This window comes from Pseudophryne corroboree, chromosome 6 (assembly GCF_028390025.1).
Source record: "Pseudophryne corroboree isolate aPseCor3 chromosome 6, aPseCor3.hap2, whole genome shotgun sequence".
Taxonomy (NCBI): Eukaryota; Metazoa; Chordata; class Amphibia; order Anura; family Myobatrachidae; genus Pseudophryne; species Pseudophryne corroboree.
In genome coordinates, this window is record NC_086449.1 from 331,259,201 (window position 1) to 331,286,990 (window position 27,790).

General features: G+C 47.0%; 1 protein-coding gene across 1 annotated transcript in view; it reads right to left on the reverse strand.

Moving 5' to 3' along the window:
* Positions 1 to 2,609: 2,609 nt before the first annotated feature.
* Positions 2,610 to 27,790, reverse strand: part of ULK3 (unc-51 like kinase 3) — a 103,414-nt gene continuing 78,233 nt past the window's right edge. Inside the window, exons 9-16 of the mRNA XM_063926376.1 lie at positions 23,091 to 23,131; positions 22,828 to 22,930; positions 21,975 to 22,039; positions 21,820 to 21,895; positions 14,124 to 14,164; positions 3,189 to 3,230; positions 3,007 to 3,073; positions 2,610 to 2,717 (exon numbers count right to left, since the gene is read on the reverse strand). Coding sequence (XP_063782446.1) covers positions 2,701 to 2,717; positions 3,007 to 3,073; positions 3,189 to 3,230; positions 14,124 to 14,164; positions 21,820 to 21,895; positions 21,975 to 22,039; positions 22,828 to 22,930; positions 23,091 to 23,131 — 452 coding nt within the window. The 3' untranslated portion in view covers positions 2,610 to 2,700. The remainder of the gene's footprint in view (positions 2,718 to 3,006; positions 3,074 to 3,188; positions 3,231 to 14,123; positions 14,165 to 21,819; positions 21,896 to 21,974; positions 22,040 to 22,827; positions 22,931 to 23,090; positions 23,132 to 27,790) is intronic.

A 27,790-nucleotide genomic window follows, 5' to 3' on the forward strand; every position in this document is an offset into this window, starting at 1 on the left:
ATTGCTGGTGTCTTACTCATGCAGACAGACAATACAAAAAAAACAAACCAAAAACAAAGACAGACAACTTGCACGACTCAGTAAATAGCACTAAGGTGTCTCTATAAATATATATCTGGCCAAGTGCAGTGCACGCCAGCCATATGCCTGCTCCCAAATTCCCCTTAACACCCCTGCGCCTTCAATGGAGGAGAGATGTAACACAGGAAATTCTGGAAATACAACAGGAAACATGGTTAATCTTGTTTTAACAAAGACTTCATAGCCTTTTGTAATACATATGCAGCGCTGCTGTATTCCCTTATCAATAAGAGTTGAATCATGAGATTTTATCCAGTGACCCTGACATTTCTGTGTGCAGGGAACATCACTGTGGCAGCAAAGTTACTCACTAGGCTAAGAAACCTGCCTTTTGACTCTCATTTGTGTCCCCCCCCCATGCTCCGTATACCGTTCTCTATACACGGAGCCGGGCTATGGTGGAGAGGGAGCCCGAAGCGGCATCGAGGGCCTGGGCCACACACACACACACAGTATCCCACACAGTGGGGCGGCAGCGTGAGCTGACCGCCCCGTTCAACATACCTGGACCCTGTGGTGAGGGCTATGACGGGGCTTCTCTGTAAGTTCCGTCCAGCCTTTACTGCAGGTTTTAGTCCTGCAGGTGGTAGTGAGGGAGCTCTTTTTAGAGAGGTCCGACACCCACAGCTGCTAAAGCAGCCTTCACTTATCCCGGACCCACGCCTATTGGAAGGGGGGAAGGGATGTGGTAAATCGTTGAAAAAAGAAAAAACTTAGAAAAAATCCAATGAAATGTGGACCTCTGTGGCAGCAAAGCCACAAGCCTACTAACTGTGTCGAGCACAGAAAAAACACTGAGGTACTCAGGGATATGGAGGGGAGGTATAGTTCCAAAATTAATTTATTCAGTGCCTACTTCCTGTGGAAGCCGTCCATATCCCAAGAGTACTCCAGTGACCCCTAGTGGATGAAAAAGAAAAACACATTTACTAATTTACTAACATTTACATAATTGGATTTTTTTCTTTTCTTTTTTATGTACTCACCATAAAATTCTTTCCTTGTCATCCACCTGGGGGACACTGCTCGCTGATGCTGGGTTAAGTGGGTTGGTCCACAGCAGTAGGCACTAGAAGACTAATGTAACTGGCTCCAATCCCCTCCTGCTTCTCCGAAGCCTAAAGCTTGGTACACACTGGCAGATATATTGGCCAATCAATTGATCGGCAAATATATCTTTTGCTTATCTGCAGGTGTGTACAAGCAATATGTCTGTAAAAGATGTATTTCACAGATATATTGCATCTGCTGTGCAACACAGCAGATGGCCAATATATCTGCAGATATATTGCATCTGCTGTGCAACACAGCAGATGGCCAATATATCTGCAGATATATTGGTGCATCTTTCTGTGTGTATGAACAACCCCCATCTGCATATATAGCTGCAGATAGATTGAACAGCAGATATATCTTTAAGATATATTGGTGCATCTTTGTGTGTATGAACAACCACCATCAGCAGATATGTCTACAGATCGATTGAACTGCAGCTATATCTGCCAGTGTGTACCCGGCTTAAGTTATCGCTAACAAAGCTAACTAAAGAGCAAATAAACAAAGTGCATCAGCCACTAGGAAACAACTGAGGCTTCAGGGAAATGGGAGGGATAATGTGTGCAGGGATGGAGCCAATCAGATTAGTCTTCTAGGGCCTACTCCGCTGGACAAACCCACTTAACCCAGCGTCAGCTAGCAGTGTCCACCAGATCTGATGATGAGGAATTAATCTAAAAAAAAATCACCTGTTAAGCTGGGTTACACACTGGAGCCATGGGCATTCGTTCTGACATTGGAAACGAATGCCCTTGAGCCCAGGTTGAGTGTACACACAGGAATGAGTTTAATGAAGGCCTGAACGATCATGCCCTGTCCTTTATTAGCATAAACAAGATCACTAGCATTATCGCTAGGTTTGATGAGCAGCACATCAAACCTAGTGGCCATCGCTATCGCCTGCAGGAGCATGCAATCACCTGTACACACTAAGCAATGTAGGCTATTTGTCATTAAGAAGCAATAAATCGGCCCAACATCGCTCTAGTGTGTACCCAGCTTTAATAAATGTGTTTCCGCCCCTGAAACCCAACATCAATTGAGATCGATTTTCATTGGGTTATTTTAGTTGTCACTGATCTCTATGATAAACATGATCTCCATACTCAAGAAATGGACACAACCAGTGGTGACTCCAGAGGTGGGGGAGCCACACCGATCTCCAGTGAGTCCCGCCTGGTGATGTTTGGGTGGCAGTTGGTGTGGCTCCACTATGTGAATTTTGGACTGCGCTGCAGCCCCACCTCTGGACACAACTAATATTTTATAGCCTGCATTTTAGTGGCATTTAAGGCTCATGATGGTCTTGGTCGTCATATGGAACCCCCGTCTCAACAGTGGCAAGGTTCCAGCTTTCAGTGGAGACTCGAACTGTACTGGATGTAAAATGCTATTGCTTTACGCTGTGCATAAGCATCAGAAGAACTCCCACTTCTGAGTAGGTGGGCTGTTAGAATATAATAGACATGATGCATGAGAGTAAAAAATAATTTAATTAATACACAGTATCACTAAGACAAAACATACAAGAGAATTCCAGCTTGCTGGTAGTCCTAGCAGAGGTCACTGCACAGAGCACGCTGAAAGAGAGGGGAAGAAATGTCAGAGAGGAAAGTTCTCCCCAATGCACACCTTCACCTGTAACCCAAAGCACAATATTTCTTATTTCAGTATCATTTTCCTATAGTTATTACTGCATGGGGTTACAGCTTAAATGGCATAAAGTAATAAAACTTAAAGCTAGGGACCCCAGATGGTATGCTTCCTCTTACCTTGGACTTGTGAAATTAAATAGATTAGTAAATGAAGACAGACTGCTAAGTCAATTATTCATAAAATAAGTGTTATATGGTAATTTAGTGAACTTACAACTTCGCACAGACTCAGACAGCATTTCCTGCCCCAGAGATTCACATTTCCAGTCAGAAGTTTTCATCTGCAGGTAGAAAATGGAAGATAACACCTGACTCGCTGCACGGGCTGTCACACCCACTCCCTGGCATGTCATCAACACATTTGCTCTTTTCCTTTTAATGTACTGTTATTCTTACCTGCTCCTTTAGGAATTCTGCCCGTTTCATTAGTGTCTGAACCTGCAGGATAGAAGCAGATCTAGATTAAATCAGGTAATGAGAGATCTGCAGATCCAGAACGTTCCTTGAAAAATAATAAAAACAATCATGGATACTTTGTGTCCATTTAAAAAAAACTATACAGTGTACAATACAATGGCAGTGTAACAACAACATTGTATTTGTCCTGATGACGGAGCTTTGAGCTCCGAAACGATCGTTGACATGAAATATATGTTTTGACCTGCTGCTGTCTCAGAGTGCCGTCCTGTGACTGGACTTCTACATACTGAGTGTTCTGGCACCTGAGCAAGTTGACAGTTCTTAGGAGTGCCGGCTGCTGCTGCTGTATATATATATATATATATATATATATATATATATTCACACACACACACACACACACACACACACACACACACACACACACACACACATATATACACACATATACTTGTAGAATCCACCGACACTCTGCGTAACAGAGATAAATGCCTGGGTGCCCTCCTAAGAATGATACAACAATTAATCTTTCCCCACCTGTGGCTCAGGTGTTAGCAGCAAAGGAATAGAGGCGGCACTCCAAGGACTTTGTAGAACAAACATGCTCAAAGAAAGGTTACAGGCATCTTACAACGTTTCAAGGCATGGCAGCCTTTACATCAGGTAAGGTAACCCTATGCAGTGAAAAGAACCACTCTTTCTCCACTCGTTTTCACTGCACAGGGTTACCTTACCTGATGAAAACGTTGAAACGTTGTAAGATGCCTGTAACCTTTCTTTGAGCACGTTTGTTCATCTTGCCACATGATTTGAATACAAGTTTGTTCTACAAAGTCCTTGGAGTGCCGCCTCTATTCCTTTGCTGCTAACAACTGAGCCACAGGTGGGGAAGGATTAATTGTTTATATATATATCTATATCTATATCTATAGAGAGAGAGAGAGAGAGAGAGAGAGAGAGAGAGAGAGAAAGCCACTAGTATGAATTTTAATCTTCGAAATATACACATTGTGGGATTTGCTAATCATGTTAGACGGCTTGCCTCCACACATCTTCTCAGTCCCTGTGTGATCTTATATTACTGTACAATAGAGGACATACAGATGTGTCCTCATACACCTAGCCTCAATATGCCATCTCCTGGCTGTCCTCCTACCTCTCTGAACGTTCCTTCTCTGTCTCCTCTCATGACTCCACGTCCCCCCCACTTCCACTAACTGTAGGTTCGGTTGTTGGTCCTCTACTTTTCTCTCTCTATACATCCTCTTTAGATGAGATCATTGCTTCTTTTGACTTACAATATCATCTCTATGCTGATGATACTCCGTTCCACCTTTCCTCCCCGGACCTTTCTCTCGCTCTCCTCACTCGTATCTCTAGCTGTCTCTCTGCTATCTCTTCTTGGATGTCCCAGCGCTTTCTTAAACTTAACATGTCTAAGACTGAGCTGATCATCTTCCCACCATCCCGCACAACATTGAATAAGAAAAAGGGGGGTTTTAGGGTTTGTTGGCGCTGTGTACGTAGGTACAATTATAAGCCTGTATATCAGCAGCCACCTGATAAACAGGTAGCCAGCCTCTTCTAAATAGCAAAAACTAGGAGAAATGGAAAATATACCAGGTAGGCGCTTGATAACAGGACGATTTGATAAGAAAAAAATAGGATTTTGATTACCTATCGGTAAATCCTTTTCTCGTAGTACGTAGAGGATGCTGTGGTCCACATTAGTACCATGGGGTATAGACGGGTCAACCAGGAGCCATTGGCACTTTAAGAATTTGAGAGTGTGGACTGGCTCCTCCCTCTATGCCGCTCCCACCACACGCAGTCTAGAAACTGTGACCGAGGAGACGGACATCTTCGAGAGAAGGATTTTACACAGATAGTGGCGAGATTCAATCCAGCTCACATACAAGGCACATCAAGCTAACTAGCTTGAAACTCAGCACCCGCTGAAACATTACTTACCAAGTAACAAAGCAGTACTCAACTAAAACGAAGTTGTACTGAACCAAATAACAATAGCAGTAAAAATAAGCGCTGGGCGGGCGCCCAGCATCCTCTACAGACTACGAGAAAATAGGATTTTAATACCTACCGGTAAATCCTTTTCTCCTAGTCCGTAGAGGATGCTGGGGTCACATCAAGAACCATGGGGTATAGATGGGATCCACAGGAGACATGGGCACTTTAAGACTTTCAAAGGGGTGTGAACTGGCTCCTCCCTCTATGCCCCTCCTCCAGACTCCAGTTATAGGAACTATGCCCAGGGAGATGGACATTTCGAGGAAAAGGATTTATTGTTAAACTATGGTGAGATACATACCAGCTCACACCTCAAGCACGCCGTACAACATGGCATTTAACACAACGCAAGTCAACGGCATGAACAACATCAGCAACAGGTTGACTATAAACGTAACACAACATGTGTGTAACCAGAACTAATAACTGCAGATACAGTACGCACTGGGACGGGCGCCCAGCATCCTCTACGGACTAAGAGAAAAGGATTTACTGGTAGGTATTAAAATCCTATTTTCTCATATGTCCTAGAGGATGCTGGGGTCACATCAAGAACCATAGGGTTATACCAAAGCTCTAGAATGGGCGGGAGAGTGCGGATGACTCTGCAGCACCGATTGACCAAACATGAGGTCCTCATCAGCCAGGGTATCAAACTTGTAGAACTTCGCAAAGGTGTTTGAACCCGACCAAGTAGCTGCTCGGCAAAGTTGTAATGCGAGACCCCCCGGGCAGCCGCCCAGGACAAGCCCACCTTTCTGGTAGAATGGGCCTTCACCGATTTCGGTAACGGCAATCCAGCTGTAGAATGAGCCTGCTGAATCGTATGACAGATCCAGCGTGCAATAGTCTGCTTGGAAGCAGGAGCCCCAATTTTATTGTGAGCATACAGGACAAACAGAGCCTCCGTTTTCCTAAACTGAGCCATTCTGGCGACATAAATTTTCAAAGCTCTTACTACATCGAGAAACTTTAGATTCCAGCAAGGCGTCAGTAGCCACTGGCACCACAATAGGTTGCTTCAAGTGGAACGACGAAACCACTTTCGGCAGAAACTGCTGACGAGTCCTCAACTCTGCTCTATCTTCATGGAAGATCAAATAAGGGCTCTTGTGAGACAAGGCCGCCAATTCAGACACCCGCCTTGCGGATGCCAAGGCCAACAGCATGACCACTTTCCAAATAAGGAATTTCAACTCTACCTTCTGTAAAGGTTCAAACCAAGATTGAAGGAATTGCAACACCACGTTAAGTGCCACAGGGGGCACAAAGTAGGTTGGATGTGCAACACGCCTTTCACAAAGGTCTGAACTTCTGGAAGGGAGGCCAATTGTTTTTGGAAGAAAACCGATAAAGCTGAAATTTGAACTTTAATTGAGCCCAACTTTAGGCCCGCATCCACACCGGCTTGTAGAAAATGGAGAAAACGTCCTAACTGAAATTCTTCCGTAGGAGCCTTCTTGGATTCACATCAAGACACGTATTTTCTCCAAATACGGTGGTAATGTTTAGACGTTACTCCTTTCCTGGCCTGAATAAGAGTGGGGATGACTTCCTTGGGAACACCCTTTCGGGCTAGGATCCGGCGTTCAACCTCCAAGCCGTCAAACAAAGTCGCAGTAAGTCTTGGAACACGCACGGCCCCTGCTGTAACAGATCCTCCCTCAGAGGAAGAGGCCAGGGATCTCCCATGAGTAATTCCTGAAGATCTGGATACCAAGCCCTTCTTGGCCAGTCTGGAACAATGAGGATCGCTTGAACCTTTGTGTTCTTCTTATGATCTTTATCACTTTTGGAATGAGTGGAAGCGGAGGAAACACATACACCAACTGAAACACCCACTGTGTCACTAGGGCGTCCACTGCTATTGCTTGAGGGTCTCTCGACCTGGAACAATATATCTGAAGTTTCTTGTTGAGGCGAGACGCCATCATATCTATTTGAGGAATTCCCCAAAGACTTGTCACTTCTGCAAAGACCTCTTGATGAAGACCCCACTCTCCTGGATGGAGATCGTGTCTGCTGAGGAAGTCTGCTTCCCAGTTGTCCACTCCTGGAATGAAGATCGCTGACAGAGCGCTTGTATGCCTTTCCACCCAACGGAGCACCTTTGTGGCCTCTGCCATTGCCGCTCTGCTCTTTGTTCCGCCCTGGCGGTTTATGTACGCTACTGCTGTTATGTTGTCCAACTGAATCAAGACGGGCCAATTGCGAAGAAAATGTTCCGCTTGCAGAAGGCCGTTGTGAATGGCCCTTAACTCCAGGATGTTTATGTGTAGACACATTTCCTGGCTTGACCATCTTCCCTGGAAGCTTTCCCCCTGCGTGACTGCTCCCCAGCTTCGGAGACTCACATCCGTGGTCACTAAGATCCAGTCCTGGATCCCGAACCTGCATCCCTCTAGGAGGTGAGAGCTGTGCAGCCACCACAGGAGTGAGATTCTGGTCTTGGAAGACAGGGCTATCCTTCGGTGCATGTGCAGATGGGACCCGGACCACTTGTCCAACAGGTCCCACTGAAACACTCTGGCATGGAATCTGCCAAACTGAATGGCCTCGTAGGCCGCCACCATCTTTCCCAGCAACCGAGTGCATTGATGGATCGATACTCTTGCTGGTTTCAGCATTTGTTTGACCAGGTTCTGAATTTCCAGAGCCTTTTCCACTAGAAGAAAGACTCTCTGTAATTCTGTGTCCAGAGTCATTCCCAAAAACGACAGCCGTCTCGTCGGAACCAACTGTGATTTTGGCAAGTTTAGGAGCCAACCATGCTGCTGCAGAATTGTCAGGGAGAGCGTAATTGGTAATGACAATCCCGAACTGCAAACCTCAGGTAAGCTTGATGTGGTGGATAAATGGGAACATGCAAGTAGGCATCCTTTATGTCTGCCGACACCATAAAATCCCCCTCCTCCATACTGGAGATCACTGCCCAGAGAGATTCCATTTTGAATTTGAAATTTTTTTAGGTATAAATTGAGGGATTTGAGGTTCAGGATTGGTCTGACTGAGCCATCTGGCTTCGGGACCAAGAACAGGCTCGAATAAAAGCCTTCTCCCTGTTGTGACGGGGGAACCCTGACAATGAGAAGCTGGTAAGGCTGATTTGAAAAATCGGTGAGGGGGGACGTCTTGAAACTCCAGTTTTATCTTGAGACTCAGATTTATCCAATCTTTTATTTATCAGAGCCACATTTGCATTCAAAGCACTCAAAACATTCACCCAATCAGGTGTCGGCGGTGCCGACAGGGTTACTCCCACAGCCGTTTGTGTCCTTAACATAGTCTCCTCCTGGGGAAGAGCACTCCACCTCAGACATGCCGACACACACGCACCCACCACACGCAGATACACTGGGCCTACAGGGGAAAGACCCACAGTAAAGCCTGTTAGAGAGACACAGAAGGAGATATTGCCAGCTCACACCCCAGCGCCCAAACCCGGTCTGAAAACACTACAGAAAATGTCCCAGACCTGCAGCGCTTTTATAGGTTACATATAATGCACCAAAATCACTGTGCCCCCCCGTTTTTCACCCTGTTACTTGTACAGCAGTGTGAGGAAGGACCAGCATCTCTGCAGCCTTGTGTAGAGAAAATGGCGCCGGGCTGTGTGCTGTGAGGGCTAAGCACCGTCCCCGTAATGGCGCGCTTCAGACCCGCTCTTTTAAAAAAAAAAAAAATTATACTGGCGGGGGTCCGGACAGTGTCCTGGCACTTAGTCCGCTCTTGCCAGGTAGTTATTTGAGGCTAAAATGCTGCCCAGGGCGCCCCCCCCTCACGCCCTGCACCCTGTAGTGCCGCTGTATGTGGGAGCATGGCGCGCAGCGCGGCCGCTGTGCGGTACCTCAAAGCCGTCACTGAAGTCTTCTGATCTTCTTCTACTCACCTGTCTTCTGACTTCTGGCTCTGCAAGGGGGGGACAGCGGGCTCTGGGAACGAGCATCTAGGCGTACCTAGCGATCAGACCCTCAAGAGTTAATGGTGTCCTGTAGCCAAAGAAGTAGAGCCTTTAAACTCACAGAAGTAGGTCTGACTTCTCTCCCCTAAGTCCCATGAAGCAGGGAGACTGTTGCCAGCAGTTCTCCCTGAACATAAAAAACCTAACAAAGTCTTTTCAGAGAAACTCAGTAGAGCTCCTCAGTGTGCATCCAGTCTGCCTGGGCACAGATTCTAAACTGGAGTCTGGAGGAGGGGCATAGAGGGAGGAGCCAGTTAACACCCCTTTGAAAGTCTTAAAGTGCCCATGTCTCTTGTGGATCCCGTCTATACCCCATGGTTCTTGATGTGACCCCAGCATCCTCTAGGACGTATGAGAAAAGGATTTACTGGTAGGTAACCAAAATCCTTTTTTCTATTACGTCCTAGAGTATGCTGGGGTCCACATTAGTACCATGGGGATGTACCAAAGCTCCCAGAATGGGAGGGAGAGCGCGGAGGCTCCTGCAGAACTGATTGACCAAACTTCAGGTCCTCAGCGGCCAAAGTATCGAACTTATAGAACTTTGCAAACGTGTTCGACCCAGACCAAGTAGCCTCTCAGCAAAGCTGTAAAGCCGAGACACCCCGGGCAGCCGCCCAGGAAGAACCCACCTTACGAGTAGAGTGGGCCTTAACAGACGTAGGACACGGCAATCCTGCCGTAGAATACACAAGCTGGATAGTGAACCTGATCCAGCGAGAGACTGTCTGCTTAGAAGCAGGACATCCAAGTTTCTTGGGATCATATCGGATAGAGTCCGATTTTCTGTGACGGGCAGTCCTCTTCACATACATTTTCAGAGCCCTTACAACATCCAAAGACTTTGATGAAATTGAGGAGTCAGTAGCAACTGGCACCACAATAGGTTGGTCGATATGAAATGCCGACACAACCTTCGGAAGAAACTGCTGACGTGTCCGAAACTCAGCCCTATCTTCATGGAAGATCAAGTATGGCCTTCTACAGGACACAAAGCCCCCAACTCCGACACACGTCTAGCAGAAGCTAAGGCCAACAAAGCGACAGCCTTCCACGTAAGAAACTTGACCTCAACCTCTTGTAGAGGCTCAAACCAGTCCAACTGGGGGAACTGCAACACCACGTTAAAATCCCAGGGCACCGTAGGTGGCACAAAGGGAGGTTGGATGTGCAGAACTCCCTTCAAAAAAGTCTGAACCTCAGGGAGGGCAGCCAACTGTTTCTGGAATAAAATGGATAGGGCCGAAATTTGGACTTTTATGGATCCCAACCTCAGGCCCATATCCACACCTGCTTGCAGGAAGAGGAGAAAACATCCCAGTTGAAACTCCACTGTAGGAAACTTCTTGGATACATATTTTTTCCAAATACTATGGTAATGTTTAGACGTAACTCCTTTCCCAGCCTGCATCAGGGTAGGAATAACCTTGTTCGGAATGCCCCTCCAAGCTAGTATCCTGCGTTCAACCTCCATGCCGTCATGCTGCAGCAGGTCCTCCCAAAGAGGAAGAGGCCTCAGCTCTTCTAGCAGTAGATCCGTGTATCAAGACCTCCTTGGCCAGTCTGGAGCAATAAGGATCGCTTGAACCCTTGTTCTCCTTATGAGCTTTAGCACTCTTGGAATGAGTGGGAGTGGTGGAAACACGTAAACCGACTGGAAAACCCACGGAGTCACCAGGGCGTCCACCGCCACTGCTTGCGGGTCCCTTGACCTGGAACAATATCGCCGAAGCTTCTTGTTGAGAAGAGAGGCCATCATGTCGATTTGAGGTACACCCCAAAGATCTGTTCTCTCCGCGAACACCTCTGGATGGAGTCCCCACTCTCCTGTGCCTCCACCAACTTCTGGACGGCTGTCTGCAGCCTGATTTGAAGAATCGGTGAGGAGGGAGATCTTGAAATTCCAGCCTGTACCCCTGGGACAAGATATCTTGCACCCAGGGATCCAGGCCGGACGACACCCAGTCGTGACAGAAAAGCCTGAGTCTCGCTCCCACCGGCCCCACCTCCGGGGAGTGCAGTCCACCGTCATGCTTAGGACTTCGGCATACCTGAATCAAGTTCCTGGGAACCTGCCGCAGCCGGTTTCTTGGATTTGGGCCAGCCTCCCCTAAAGAAGGTGTTGGACGGTCTGGCCTTTCGTAGCTTGGCAGCCCGAAAGGGCTGTGATGCAGTTGAAGAAAAGGGTTTCTTCGTAGCAGGTGCAGCTGAGGGAAGAAAAGGTGACTTACCCACTGTAGCCGTGGAGAGCCACGCATCTAACGCTTCCCCAAAGAGAGCCTGACCTGTGTAGGGTAGGGTCTCCACACCTCTCCTGGATTCCACGTCGGCAGACCACTGTCGCAGCCACAGTCCTCGACGAGCTGAGACAGACATGGAAGAAATTCCTGCAGCCATGGAACCCAGCTCTTTCATGGATTCTACCAGAAATCCTGGCGAATCCTGAATGTTACGCAAAAACAATTCAACATCAGATTTATCCATAGTATCCAAATCTTCAAGTAATGTGCCTGACCACTTTACTATAGCTTTGGCAATCCAAGCACTGGCAATAGTGGGATGTAATATAGCCCCTGAAGTCATGTACATGGATTTGAGCGTATTATCAATTTTACGATCAGCCGGCTCTTCCAAGGCGGTGGATCCTGGAACAGGTAAAACCACCTTTTTTGAGAGTCTGGATACAGACGCGTCAACAATGGGCGGGTTTTCCCATTTTTTTTCTATCCTCCACAGGGAAAGGAAATGCCACTAGGACCATTTTAGGGATCTGGAATTTTTTCTCTGGGTTTTCCCATGCTTTTTCAAAAATCGCATTTAATTCTTTTGACGCAGGGAAGGTTAGCGAGGCTTTCTTATTTTCAGTAAGTCTCCTCAACCTGTCTCACCAATATTCCTTCATTCCAGGGGTCTGCCGTCCATTTCCTCCTAAGGAAGCCCTAGTGCACTGCCTTGAAGTAATCCTTGACTCCTCCCTCTCCTTCAAACACACATTTAGCACCTCTCACAAACCTGCCATTTTCATCTAAAAAATATTTCCAGGGTCAAACGCTCTCTCAACCAGGATGCTACTAAGACCACTCACTGGTCATCTCCAGACTAGACTACTGTAATCTCCTCCTGACTGACATCCCTGACAAATGCCTCTCCAATCTATCCTCAATGCTGCAGCATCTTCCTCACCAAACACACTACGTCCACCTTCCCTCTCCTACAAGCCCTTCACAGGCTTCCCTTCCCTTTCAGAATCCAATTCAGGCTTCTCACACTGACCTACAAAGCCCTCTCCCATTTCCCCCACATTTACATCTCTGACCTTATCTCCCTTTACACTCCCGTCCATCCTCTTTGCTCTGCTAATGCACGCTACCTCTCATGCCTGATTATTTCCTACCTCCAAGCTTTTTTACATGTTGCTCCCTTTCGCCTGAATTCTCTACCTCTCCCACTCAGACTCTACAGAACTTCAAACAGGCTCTCAAGACCCACTTCTTCACCAAACCCAGCCAAATCTCATCCTAGCCCTCTGCTCCACGCTCTCTGTCTACCCCATTTTGTGTCACCCCTGTCTGTCTAACCCTCCGCTTTAGAATGTAAGCTCTCACAGTAGGGCCCTCTTCCCTCATGTGCTTATCCTTATCTTACTTTAAACATCTTCGACTGCACCAAATTCTGTGTTTTTCTGCCACCCTGATACTTATTTCATTGTCGTCTGCTGATGTAGCTATGTTTATTTACCATGTACTGGTCCTATATTGTATTTCAACTGTAAGTAACTGTTTTACGGTTTTGACTATTTGTGTCACCATATACATAAAAGATAATAATAACAAAAATAATGATGCGAGATGCCTGGCATGAGTAAGTTGACAAATGACAATTGACCATTTGCTCCGAAATGCCAGAAAACGGACAAAAAACGTTATTCAGACAAATTGGTTAAATCAAATGGATTTAACCAATTTATCTCACTGGACATTTTTGCCTGATTTTCACTGCTTGGCAGAAAATGGTCAATTGTCATTTGCTCTCATCCATTACCAGATTTTCGCTCCAACCAGCCAGATCGGACAATAAATCTTTAGGTGTATGGCCAGCTTAAGGCACATTTTTGGGTAAAATAACACAAAATACATGCCCATCGCTATCAGAGTAGCACTAGAACGTGAGTGCCAAGAGAGGCATTTTGGCACGACTGCAGCAATAATGTATGAGGACACGGGAAGAATTGAGAACAATCCTACCACTTAAATAACACATAAAAATCCTGAAAGATCTGAAGTGTTTATACCAATTTAAATATATCAATTATGCTCTCATTCTCCTCACTATATACAAATTCTATGTTAGGGAGAAGGTGCTTTGCTAACTGAGCAGGCGTGAGGGACATTTCTGCAGGCCTGAAACTTTCTTTTGTGCTTGTATAAAAAGGTTTAGATATGACATACAGATGTGTCCTTATGCAGTGTACGCCCCACTATGCCATTTGGTTCAATAGGAGTAGTGTGCACATGTGCCCGCCTCCCAATGATTCCTATGGTAGCCGGCAGTGATGCGATCTGACGCAACATGCCACGCTGCGTTCACATTGCAGTCCCGCTACAGCACACTGCTATATACAGCAAGGCTGTAGCGGCACACATCTGTACTACAATTTTCCACTGTGGAGACTTTCTGCTCCATTTGTCATTTCACTGATCTCTGTAATAAGTGTTGCATGCTGTGACATTTTGTTTCATTGTCTGTTACATTATTATTGTCCACACTGTTTCTATTAGACATTGTCCATTGGTATTGTATGTCTAGATTGTATATTTTACTGCATGGAATGTGCAGTAAAAAAAATAAAAATTAAGGAACTTGCTAGTTTCCCTTTATATGTCATTCCAGCTCCACTCTATTAACCAAGAATCTGCACTTACTTCAGCATGCAATAACTCCCGTCTCCTTCCAGCTTGTTCTGCTGCAAAAGACCAAAATAAAATAGTCATGCAGTAAGCGCAAAATGTAAAAAAATGGAATTTAAAAACTGTTAATCATAAAAGTAAGAATTTACTCACCGGTAATTCTATTTCTCGTAGTCCGTAGTGGATGCTGGGGACTCCGTAAGGACCATGGGGAATAGACGGCTCCGCAGGAGACTGGGCACATCTAAAGAAAGATTTAGGTCTATCTGGTGTGCACTGGCTCCTCCCCCTATGACCCTCCTCCAAGCCTCAGTTAGGACACTGTGCCCGGAAGAGCTGACACAATAAGGAAGGATTTTGAATCCCGGGTAAGACTCATACCAGCCACACCAATCACACCGTATAACTCGTGATAGGAACCCCGGTTAACAGTATGATAACAACGGAGCCTCTGAACAGATGGCTCGCAATAACAACCCGGTTTGTGTAACAATAACTATTTACAAGTATTGCAGACAATCCGCACTTGGGATGGGCGCCCAGCATCCACTACGGACTACGAGAAATAGAATTACCGGTGAGTAAATTCTTATTTTCTCTGACGTCCTAGTGGATGCTGGGGACTCCGTAAGGACCATGGGGATTATACCAAAGCTCCCAAACGGGCGGGAGAGTGCGGATGACTCTGCAACACCGAATGAGAGAACTCCAGGTCCTCCTCAGCCAGGGTATCAAATTTGTAGAATTTTGCAAACGTGTTTGCCTCTGACCAAGTAGCAGCTCGGCAAAGTTGTAAAGCCGAGACCCCTCGGGCAGCCGCCCAAGATGAGCCCACCTTCCTTGTGGAATGGGCTTTTACAGATTTAGGCTGCGGTAGTCCCACCGCAGAATGCGCCAGCTGAATAGTGCTACAAATCCAGCGCGCGATAGTCTGCTTAGAAGCAGGAGCACCCAGTTTGTTGGGTGCATACAGGATAAACAGCGAGTCAGTTTTCCTGACTCCAGCCGTCCTGGAAACATAAATTTCCAGGGCCCTGACTACGTCCAGTAACTTGGAATCCTCCAAGTTCCTAGTAGCCGCAGGCACCACAATAGGCTGGTTCAAGTGAAACGCTGATACCACCTTCGGGAGAAACTGAGGACGAGTCCTCAACTCTGCCCTATCCATATGGAAAATCAGATAAGGGCTTTTATAGGACAAAGCCGCCAATTCTGACACACGCCTGGCCGAAGCCAGAGCCAACAGCATGACCACTTTCCACGTGAGATATTTCAAATCCACAGTCTTAAGTGGTTCAAACCAATGTGATTTCAGGAACTCCAAAACCACATTGAGATCCCAAGGTGCCACTGGGGGCACAAAAGGAGGCTGAATACGCAGAACTCCTTTGACAAAAGTCTGAACTTCAGGCAGTGAAGCCAGTTCTTTCTGGAAGAAAATCGACAGGGCCGAAATCTGGACTTTAATGGACCCCAATTTGAGGCCCAACGTCACCCCTACTTGCAGGAAATGCAGGAATCGACCCAGTTGAAATTCCTCCGTTGGGGCCTTCCTGGCCTCACACCAAGCAACATATTTCCGCCAAATGCGGTGATAATGTTTTGCGGTGACATCCTTCCTGGCTTTGATCAGGGTAGGGATGACTTCCTCCGGAATGCCCTTTTCCTTCAGGATCCGGTGTTCAACCGCCATGCCGTCAAACGTAGCCGCGGTAAGTCTTGGAACAGACAGGGCCCCTGCTGCAGCAGGTCCTGTCTGAGCGGCAGAGGCCAAGGGTCCTCTGAAAGCATCTCTTGAAGTTCCGGGTACCAAGCTCTTCTTGGCCAATCCGGAAAACCACGAGTATAGTTTTCACTCCTTGCCTTCGTATTATTCTCAGTACCTTGGGAATGAGAGGCAGAGGAGGAAACACATAAACCGACTGGTACACCCACGGTGTTACTAGAGCGTCCACAGCGATCCTGAGGGTCTCTTGACCTGGCGCAATATCTTTTTAGCTTTTTGTTGAGGCGGGACGCCATCATGTCCACCTGTGGTCTTTCCCACCGGTTTACCAGCATTTGGAAGACTTCTGGATGAAGTCCCCATTCTCCCGGGTGGAGGTCGTGCCTGCTGAGGAAGTCTGCTTCCCAGTTGTCCACTCCCGGAATAAACACTGCTGTCAGTGCTAACACATAATTTTCCGCCCATCGGAGAATCCTTGTGGCTTCTGCCATTGCCCTCCTGCTTCTTGTGCCGCCCTGTCTGTTTACATGGGCGACCGCCATGATGTTGTCTGATTGGATCAGTACCGGCTGGTTCTGAAGCAGGGGCCTTGCTTGGCTTAGGGCACTGTAAATGGCCCTTAGCTCTAGAATATTTATGTGAAGCGAAATCTCCTGATTTGACCACAGTCCTTGGAAATTTATTCCCTGTGTGACTGCGCCCCAGCCCCGAAGGCTGGCATCCGTGGTCACCAGGACCCAGTCCTGTATTCCGAATCTGCGGCCCTCTAGTAGATGAGCCCTCTGCAGCCACCACAGCAGCGACACCCTTGTCCTTGCCGACAGGGTTATCCGCTGTTGCATCTGGAGATGGGACCCGGACCATTTGTCCAACAGGTCCCACTGGAAAGTCCTTGCGTGGAACCTTCCGAATGGAATTGCTTCGTACGAAGCTACCATTTTTCCCAGGACTCGTGTGCATTGATGTACCGACACCTGTCCCGGTTTTAGGAGGTCTCTCACTAGAGATGACAACTCCTCGGCTTTTTCCACTGGAAGAAACACTTTTTTCTGGTCTGTGTCCAGAATCATTCCCAGGAACAGAAGACGTGTCGTCGGGACCAGCTGTGACTTTGGAATATTGAGAATCCAGCCGTGCTGTTGTAGCACTTCCCGAGAAAGTGCTACCCCCACTACCAACTGTTCCCTGGACCTCGCCTTTATCAGGAGATCGTCCAAGTACGGGATAATTAAAACTCCCTTCTTGCGAAGGAGTATCATTTCGGCCATTACCTTGGTAAAGACCCTCGGTGCCGTGGATAACCCAAACGGCAGCGTCTGGAACTGATAATGACAGTCCTGTACCACAAAGCTGAGGTACTCCTGGTGAGGAGGGTAAATGGGGACATGCAGGTACGCATCCTTGATGTCCAGGGAGACCATGTAATCCCCCTCGTCCAGGCTCGCAATAACCTCCCTGAGCGATTCCATCTTGAACTTGAACCTTTTGATATAAGTGTTCAAGGATTTTAGATTTAAGATGGGTCTCACCGAACCGTCCGGTTTCGGTACCACAAACATTGTGGAATAGTAACCCTTCCCTTGCTGAAGGAGGGGTACCTTGACAATCACTTGCTGTGAATACAGTTTTTGGATAGCCACCAACACTGCCTCCCTGGCAGAGGGAGTTGCTGGTAAGGCAGATTTTAGAAAACGGCGGAGAGGGGGGGGGGGGGGGGGGACGTCTCGAATTCCAGCCTGTACCCCTGAGATACTACTTGAAGGGCCCAGGGATCCACCTGTGAGAGAGCCCACTGTGTGCTGAAATTTCTGAGACGGGCCCCCACCGTACCCGGATTCGCCTGTGAAGCCCCAGCGTCATGCTGTGGACTTACCGGACGCGGGGGAAGACTTTTGCTCTTGGGAACTGGCTGTATGCTGCAGCTTTTTCCCTCTACCTTTGCCTCTCGGCAGAAAGGATGCGCCTCGAGCCCTCTTGTGTTTATGGGGCCGAAAGGACTGTACTTGATAATACGGTGCCTTCTTTTGCTGTGGGGTAGCCTGTGGCAAAAATGTCGATTTCCCAGCCGTAGCTGTGGAAACGAGGTCTGAAAGACCATCCCCAAACAGCTCCACCCCCTTATAAGGCAAAACTTCCATGTGCCTTTTTGAATTGGCATCACCTGACCACTGCCGAGTCCATAACCCCCTTCTGGCGGCAATGGACATTGCGCTTATTTTTGATGCCAGCCGGCAAATATCCCTCTGTGCATCACGCATGTATAAGACAGCGTCCTTTATATGCTCTACTGTCAGCAAAATAGTGTCCCTATCCAGGGTATCAATATTATCCGACAGGGAATCTGACCACGCAGCAGCAGCACTGCACATCCATGCTGATGCAATCGCTGGTCGCAATATAATGCCCGTGTGTGTATATATAGCTTTTAGGGTAGCCTCCTGCTTTCTATCAGCAGGATCCTTTAGGGCGGCCTTATCCGGAGACGGTAGTGCCACCTGTTTTAATAAACGTGTAAGCGCTTTATCTACCCTAGGGGACGTTTCCCAACGTGACCTATCCTCTGGCGGGAAAGGGTACGCTGCCAATAACCGTTTAGAAATTATCAATTTCTTATCGGGGGAAGTCCAGGCTTCCTCACACACCTCATTTAATTCCTCAGATGCAGGAAAAACTACTGGTAGTTTTTTCTCACCGAACATAATACCCTTTTTTGTGGTACCTGGGGTACTATCAGAAATGTGTAATACATTTTTCATTGCCTCAATCATGTAACGGGTGGACCTATTGGAGGGTACACTAGTCTCATCGTCGTCGACACTGGAGTCGGTATCCGTGTCGACATCTGTGTCTGCCATCTGAGGTAGCGGGCGTTTTAAAGCCCCTGATGACATTTGAGACGATGGAACAGTCACAAGCGGAGTAGCCGGCTGTCCTATGTCGTCAAACCTTTTATGTAAGGAGCTGACACTGTCACGTAATTCCTTCCATAAGTCCATCCACACAGGTGTCGACCCCTCAGGGGGTGACAACACATTTACAGGCATTTGCTCTGCCTCCACATCATTTTCCTCATCATACATGTCGACACAGCGGTATCGACACACAGCACACACACAGGGAATGCTCTGACAGAGGACAGGACCCCACAAAGCCCTTTGGGGAGACAGAGGGAGAGTATGCCAGCACACACCAGAGCGCTATATACCACAGGGATATCACCTATAAAGAGTGTTTTCCCTTATAGCTGCATATATATATTATACTGCGCCTAAATTTGTGCCCCCCCTCTCTTTTTTACCCTTTCTGTAGTGCAGGACTGCAGGGGAGAGCCAGGGAGCGATCCTTCCAGCGGAGCTGTGAGGGAAAATGGCGCCAGTGTGCTGAGGGAGATGGCTCCGCCCCTTTTTCGGCGGGCTTTCTCCCGCTTTTTGTGTTATTCTGGCAGGGGTAATTTACACCTATATAGCCTCTGGGGCTATATATGGTGTCAGTTTTGCCAGCCAAGGTGTTAATATTGCTGCTCAGGGCGCCCCCCCCCCAGCGCCCTGCACCCATCAGTGACCGAAGTGTGTGGTGTGCATGAGGAGCATTGGCGCACAGCTGCAGTGCTGTGCGCTACCTTGGAGAAGACAGAAGTCTTCAGCCGCCGATTTTCCGGACCTTCTTGCTTCTGGCTCTGTAAGGGGGACGGCGGCGCGGCTCCGGACGACGAGGTCGGGTCCTGTGTGCGATCCCTCTGGAGCTAATGGTGTCCAGTAGCCTAAGAAGCCCAAGCTACCACCACTTAGGTAGGTTCGCTTCTTCTCCCCTTAGTCCCTCGCTGCAGTGAGCCTGTTGCCAGCAGGTCTCACTGTAAAATAAAAAACCTAAACTATACTTTCTTTCTAGGAGCTCAGGAGAGCCCCTAGTGTGCATCCAGCTCGGCCGGGCACAGAACTCTAACTGAGGCTTGGAGGAGGGTCATAGGGGGAGGAGCCAGTGCACACCAGATAGACCTAAATCTTTCTTTAGATGTGCCCAGTCTCCTGCGGAGCCGTCTATTCCCCATGGTCCTTACGGAGTCCCCAGCATCCACTAGGACGTCAGAGAAAAGTCATTGCTAGAGCAAAAACTTACATAGAGTATGTGCAGTTTATTTGGAAACTACTGTATTTTAGATCTATGCCAGTACATTTAGAGATCTGCTTTATGCCAGCCTGTATGGACAGTAAACTCTCTAATGTTTCTATTTTCATGACAGTCCAGAAATAAAAAATATAGAAAAGAGTAACTTCCCTCTAAAGTGATTGTGGGTAATTAAAACTTACTGGAATAACTACTGATGCCTGTAATAGGGCTTCTACCTGAAATTACATGTTGAAAACTATCACAACTTCATAGATAGGTTTTTTAGTAACATATGTAACCATGGAAACAAACAGTGGGCTGCACTGACAGTGTCTAGCACAAATCCTATTTAAAGTGTCACAAGTTACTCAATATAGTTCGTTATAATACCCAGCACAATGATTCAGTTTAACATCATAGTGGATGTGGATAAGTGGATAATCACATAAGAGATTCTTCTTTGGAATTCTGTGTAAATATTTTTGGAATCATAATAGACAAAAATAAAATTCATGGGTTAGTTGGGATTATGCCTACTTCACTTCACTTTTATAATGGGTACGGAATCCCCACAGTCAGGATGCTTGTTGTCAGAGTACAGACAGTAGCATACCAACGGTCAGCATCCCAACACATTGTAGTAAGTCTGCTAACCCTTCTCCTTCCCCTCCCCCTAACCGTCCCCTACCTGCAGCCTAACTCTTCCACAGCCTAACCCTAACATTCCTGTCCCGCAGCCTAACCCTAACCCTCCTCCTAGTGCCTAATCCTAACCTCCCCCCCCCCCTTCCCAGTCTAACCCTCCCCCTCATACTTCCGTTCGGGATGCTGACTGCTGGGATTCCAGCGTCAGAATTCTGAGCGGTGTATGGATTCCGGCACCAGTCTACTGACCGCCGGCATCTTGACTGTTGGGATACCAACTACATCCCATCACTAGCATTAATAAAGGATAAATATGATTTACACCAGTTATGTGGCTGTCTGACCAGGGCCAGGTGCCATTATATTACATGGTCCTATAGACCCAAAGCAAGCACCTCTGTAATTCATGCATGCCTTATTAGTGGTTCTGCAGACAAACGCTGTGGCAGACGCTGCGCATATTGGAACTCCTGCTATTCATATGAGTGGCAATGTCACTCATGGCTCAGAGCTAAACCCAACTTGTATGATCTTATGTGATTTAGTAAATTCTGTATAAGCACTTGTCTGAATGAGCCCTGTATCTTCAACAAATGGCTATACAGGTTGAGTATCCCATATCCAAATATTCCGAAATACGGAATATTCCGAAATACGGAATTTTTTGAGTGAGATAGTGAAACCTTTGTTTTCTGATGGCTCAATGTACACAAACTTTGTGTAATACACAGTTATTCAAAATATTGTATTATATGATCTTCAGGCTGTGTGTATAAGGTGTATATGAAACATAAATGAATTGTGTGAATGTAGACACACTTTGTTTAATGCACAAAGTTATAAAAAATATTGGCTAAAATAACCTTCAGGCTGTGTATATAAGGTGTATATGAAACACAAATGCATTCTGTGCTTAGACTTGGGTCCCTTCGCCATAATATCTCATTATGGTATGCAGTTATTCCGAAATACGGAAAAATCCGATATCCAAAATACTTCTGGTCCCAAGCATTTTGGATAAGGGATACTCAACCTGTATTAAGAAGTAGCCAGCAATGACAGATGAAGTTTCCTCATTTCAGTGATATAATGTGCAAGAAATTATAGATATACACAGCACATGAACAACAAAAGAAACCCCATACTCCTAAGCAGTATCTGCAGTATTATTCAGATATTTACAAGCATTTACATACATTTCATCATCACAATATACCAAAGATCTTCACTGACCAGATAACATTAATATTAGTTCCCCAAGACTTTGCTGGTACAGGTCCAAAGCATCAGCTGCCATGCCCTCTTCATCCTGAAGTAGCGACAAAGGGATGAGTTACAGTGAAAGTTCACAAAGAAATGTCCTTATAACCTCACAGGTGGCTTCCTACCTTCAAAACAGCAGCTGAGGCCACATCCAAAGCAGCAAACAGACGTGGTTTGTCCTGGGACATTTCTAGATACCACACCAAATTGAATGGATTAGTATTCAGGATATATGGACGAAAGGACACGTAACATGAGATTTCATAGCAATAATAACTTTCATTAAAATAATACACAGATCTCTCTCCACTCTCAGAGCCTTGCTCCATAAGTTCCTGCCTTGCTATAAGAGAACCGGTCTTACATACCGTGATAACTGTAACCGTGAGACATGTGAGAAACATGAGTGTGGACTCAATACAAACAGTAGGCATACGATATAGATATATATATATATATATATATGGTCTGTGTGCGGACCGGCACTCCTCCTAGTGGGCTCAGGAGCTCTGGTGCCTCCAGAAAACATGTTTCTCCTTGACAAAGGGGTGTGCCAACCCCGAAACGTTGGATATCAGGTGTTATTTTTAATACACTAAGAATTTTGCATTAAGCCTCTGAGTGCCGCAGTCACTTTTGCTCGCGTTTTATATATATATATATATATATATATATATATATATATATATATATATATATATATATGTAGGACACAAATCATTTAGCTTTAATTCATCAAGTACAGTCTATAAAATCATAGCTAGAAGCCGATTGGTGCTATGGGCAACTTCACCAGTTCTCTTTAGGAGGTTTCATACATCTCCCCCATAGACGACAAATCTATAGAAGCACAACATTATTCCATTATTCCAACACAACTAAGTCCTTCATGGGAACAGTACCTAAAAGCACAAAGAGGGTCTATCTAGAGGTAAAGTAAACATTAAAATATCTTTCACAGAAGGAGCTGGTACTCACCCTTCAAGAGTTCCCGAAAGGACATGTCTTGCAATAGCAGAGTCTTGTTACTAGAGGACACCAGGACCTTTAGCTCCTCAGCTCTGGATATGTACTGACGAACCTGTAGTAAGTGTCAAGAGCAAATTCACTAAAAATAAATGTAAAAAAAAATATTGAAACCAAACTAATGTTGACTATAAAAATCTGCTGTCTGATAGATTTAGCTGGGTGACCAGAGAACATAACACAGGTACAGTGGATCTTGCATGATCAATACTAACCTTTGAGCGTATGACTTCTTTACGCGAGACATCTGTCTCATCTAAAAGAAAGAAACCCCAACAAGAGCAGATAAATAATAAGATTTTACTCACCGGTAAATCTATTTCTCGTAGTCCGTAGTGGATGCTGGGCCTCCGTAAGGACCATGGGGATTAGCGGCTCCGCAGGAGACTGGGCACAACTAAAGAAAGCTTTAGGACTACCTGGTGTGCACTGGTTCCTCCCACCAAGACCCTCCTCCAGACCTCAGTTAGGATACTGTGCCCGGAAGAGCTGACACAATAAGGAAGGATTTTGAATCCCGGGTAAGACTCATACCAGCCACACCGTATAACTCGTGATACTATACCCAGTTAACAGTATGACATATAACTGAGCCTCTCAACAGATGGCTCAACAATAACCCTTTAGTTAGGCAATAACTATAAACAAGTATTGCAGACAATCCGCACTTGGGATGGGCGCCCAGCATCCACTACGGACTACGAGAAATAGATTTACCGGTGAGTAAAATCTTGTTTTCTCTGACGTCCTAAGTGGATGCTGGGACTCCGTAAGGACCATGGGGATTATACCAAAGCTCCCAAACGGGCGGGAGAGTGCGGATGACTCTGCAGCACCGAATGAGCAAACTCTAGGTCCTCCTCAGCCAGGGTATCAAACTTGTAGACTCTTACAAAAATGTTTTAACCCGACCAAGTAACAGCTCGGCAAAGTTGTAAAGCCGAGACCCCTCGGGCAGCCGCCCAAGAAGAGCCCACTTTTCTCGTGGAATGGGCTTTTACAGAATTAGGGTGCGGCAGTCCAGCCGCAGAATGTGCAAGTTGAATAGTGCTACAGATCCAGCGAGCAATCGTCTGCTTAGAAGCAGGAGCACCCAGCTTGTTGGGTGCATACAGGAGAAATAGCGAGTCAGTTTTCCTGACTCCAGCTGTCCTGGAAACATATACTTTTCAGGGCCCTGACTACATCCAGTAACTTGGAATCCTCCAAGTCCCAAGTAGCTGCAGGCTACTAATGTAGGTTGGTTCACATTAAAAAATTATACCACCTTAGGAAGGAATTGGGAACGAGTCCTCAATTCCGCCTTATCCATATAAAATACAGATAAGGGCTTTTGTATGACAAAGCCGCCAATTCTGATACACGCCTGGCCGACGCCAAGGCCCACAGAATGATCACTTTCCACGTGAGGTATTATAGCTCCACGGATTTAAGTGGCTCAACCCAATGCGACTTCAGGAAATCCAACACCACGTTGAGATCCCACGGTGCCACTAGAGGCACAAACGGGGGCTGACTATGCAGCACTCCCTTAACAAAAGTCTGAACTTCAGGCAGTGAAGCCAGTTCAATTTTGGAAGAAAATCGATAGAGCCGAAATCTGGACCTTAATGGAACCCAATTTTAGGCCCATAGTCACCCCTGACTGTAGGAAGTGCAGAAATCGACCTAGCTGAAATTTCTCCTTTGGGGCCTTCCTGGCCTCACAGTACGCAACATATTTCCGCCATATGCGGTGATAATGGTTTGCGTTCACTTCTTTCCTAGCTTCAAATAGCGTAGGGATAACTTCCTCCAGAATTCCCTTTTCCTTCAGGATCCGGCGTTCAACCGCCATGCCGTCAACGCAGCCGCGGTACGTCTTGGAACAGACAGGCCCCCTGCTGCAGCAGGTCCTGTCTGAGCGGCAGAGGCCATGGGTCCTCTGAGATCATTTCTTGGAGTTCTGGTTACCAAGCTCTTCTTGGCCAACCCGGAACAATGAGTATAGTTCTTACTTCTCTCCTTCTTATTATTCTCATTACCCTGGGTAAGAGAGGCAGAGAAGGGAACACATACACCGACTGGTACACCCACGGTGTTACCAGAGCGTCCACAGCTATTGCCTGAGGGTCCTTGACCTGGCGCAATATCTTTGTAACTTTTAGTTGAGGCGGGACGCCATCATGTCCACCTGTGGCCTTTCCCAACGGTGTACAATCATTTGGAAGACTTCTGGATGAAGTCCCCATTCTCCCGGGTGGAGGTTTCTTAGTTGTCCACTCCGGGAATGAACACTGCTGACAGTGCTAACACATGATTTTCCGCCCATCGGAGAATCCTTGTGGCTTCTGCCATCGCCATCCTGCTTCTTGTGCCGCCCTGACGGTTTACATGAGCGACCGCCGTGATGTTGTCTGACTGGATCAGCACCGGCCGGTGTTGAAGCAGGGGACTAGCCTGACTTAGCGCATTGTAAATGGCCCTCAATTCCAGAATATTTATGTGTAGGGAAGTCTCCTGACTTTTCCATAGCCTTGGAAGTTCCTTCCCTGTGTGACTGCCCCTCAGCCTCGAAGGCTGGCATCCGTGGTCACCAGGACCCAGTCCTGTATGCCGAATCTGCGGCCCCCTAGAAGATGAGCACTCTGCAGCCACCACAACAGCGACACCCTGACCCTTGGAGACAGGGTTATCCGCCGATGCATCTGAAGATGCGACCCAGACCACTTGTCCAACAGATCCCACTGGAAAATCCTTGCATGGGACCTGGCGAATGGAATTTCTTCGTAAGAAGCTACCATCTTTCCCAGGGCTCGCGTGCATTGATGCACCGACACCTGTATACGTATTAGGAGGTCTCTGTCTTGAGACAACTCCTTGGACTTCTCCTCCGGGAGAAACCCTTTTTATCCTGTTCTGTGCCCAGAACCATACCCAGGAACAGTAGACGCGTCGTAGGAACCAGCTGCGACTTTGGAATATTCAGAATCCAGCCGTGCTGTTGTAGCACTTCCCGAGATAGTGCTACTCCGACGAACAAATGCTCCCTGGACCTCGCATTTATAAGGAGATCGTCCAAGTACGGGATAATTATTTCGGCCATTACCTTGGTAAATACCTCGGTGCCGGGGACAGACCAACGGCAACGTCTGGAATTGGTAATGACAATCCTGTACCACAATATTGAGGCACTCCTGGTGAAGAGGGTAAATAGGGACATGCAGGTAATCATCCTTGATGTCCAGTGATACCATGAAATTCTCCAGGCTTGCAATAATCGCCCTGAGCGATTCCATTTTGAACTTGAACCTTCGTATATAAGTGTTCAAGGCTTTCAATTTTAGAATGGGTCTCACCGAACCGTCTGGTTTTGGTACCACAACATTTTGGAATAGTAACCCCGGCCTTGTTGAAGGAAGGGTACCTTGCTTTCACCTGCTGGAAGTACAGCTTGTGAATTGCCGCCAGTACTACCTTTCTCCGAGGGCAGCCGGCAAGGCTGATGTGAGGTAACGGCGAGGGGGAGTCGCCTCAAACTCCAGCCTATATCTCTGTGATACTATTTGCAGAACCTAGAGATCCACCTGTGGGCAAGCCCACTGGTCCCTGAAGTTCCCGAGACACGCCCCTACCGCACCTGTCTCCACCTGTGGAGCCCCAGCGTCATGCGGTGGACTCAGAGGAAGCGGGGGAAGATTTTTGATCCTGGGAACTGGCTGCTGGTGCAGCTTTTTTCCTTCTTCCCTTGTCTCTGTGCAGAAAGGAAGTGCCTTTGACCCGCTTGCTTTTCTGAAGCCGAAAGGACTGTACCTGAAAATACGGTGCTTTCTTAGGCTGTGAGGAAACCTGAGGTAAAAAAATTTCTTCCCAGATGTTGCTGTGGATACGAGGTCCCAGAGACCATCCCCAAACAATTCCTCACCCTTATAAGGCAGAATCTCCATGTGCCTTTTACAGGCAGCATCACCTGTCCACTGCCGGGTTTCTAATACCCTCCTGGCAGAATGGACATTGCATTAATTCTGGATGCCAGCCGGCAAATATCCCTCTGTGCATCCTTTATATATAAGACAACGTCTTAAATATGCTCAATGTTAGCAAAATATTATCCCTGTCTTAGCGTATTAATATTATCTGACAGGGTATCAGACCACGCTGCAGCAGCCCTATTTATGCTGAGGCAATTGCAGGTCTCAGTATATAACCTGAGTGTGTAAATACAGACTTCAGGATCACCTCCTGCTTTTTATCAGCAGGTTCCTTCAAGGTGGCCGTATCCTACGATGGCAGTGCCACCTTTTGACAAACGTGTGAGCGCCTTATCCACCCTAAGGGATATCTCCCAACGTGACCTATCCTCTGGCGGGAAAGGGTACGCCATCAGTAACTTTTTAGAAATCACCAGTTTCTTATCGGGGGAAACCACGCTTCTTTACACACTTCATTCATTCATCTGATGGGGGAACAAAACACTGGCTGCTTTTTCTCCCCAAAAATCAAACCCCTTTTATGTGGTACTTGGGTTCATGTCAGAAAATGCGTAACACATTTTTCATTGCCGAGATCATGTAACGGATGTTCCTAGTGGATTGTGTATATGTCTCAACCTCGTCGACACTGGAGTCAGACTCCGTGTCGACATCTGTGTCTGCCATCTGAGGTAACGGGCGTTTTTTGAGCCCCTGATGGCCTTTGAGACGCCTGGGCAAGCGTGGGCTGAGAAGCCGGCTGTCCCACAGCTGTTACGTCATCCAGCCTTTTATGTAAGGAGTTGACACTGTCGGTTAATACCTTCCACCTATCCATCCACTCTGGTGTCGAAATCCCATTTATCGGCCTCTGCTCCGCCTCCACGTAACCTTCCTCATCCAACATGTCGACACAGCCGTACCGACACACCGCACACACACAGGGAATGCTCTGACTGAGGACA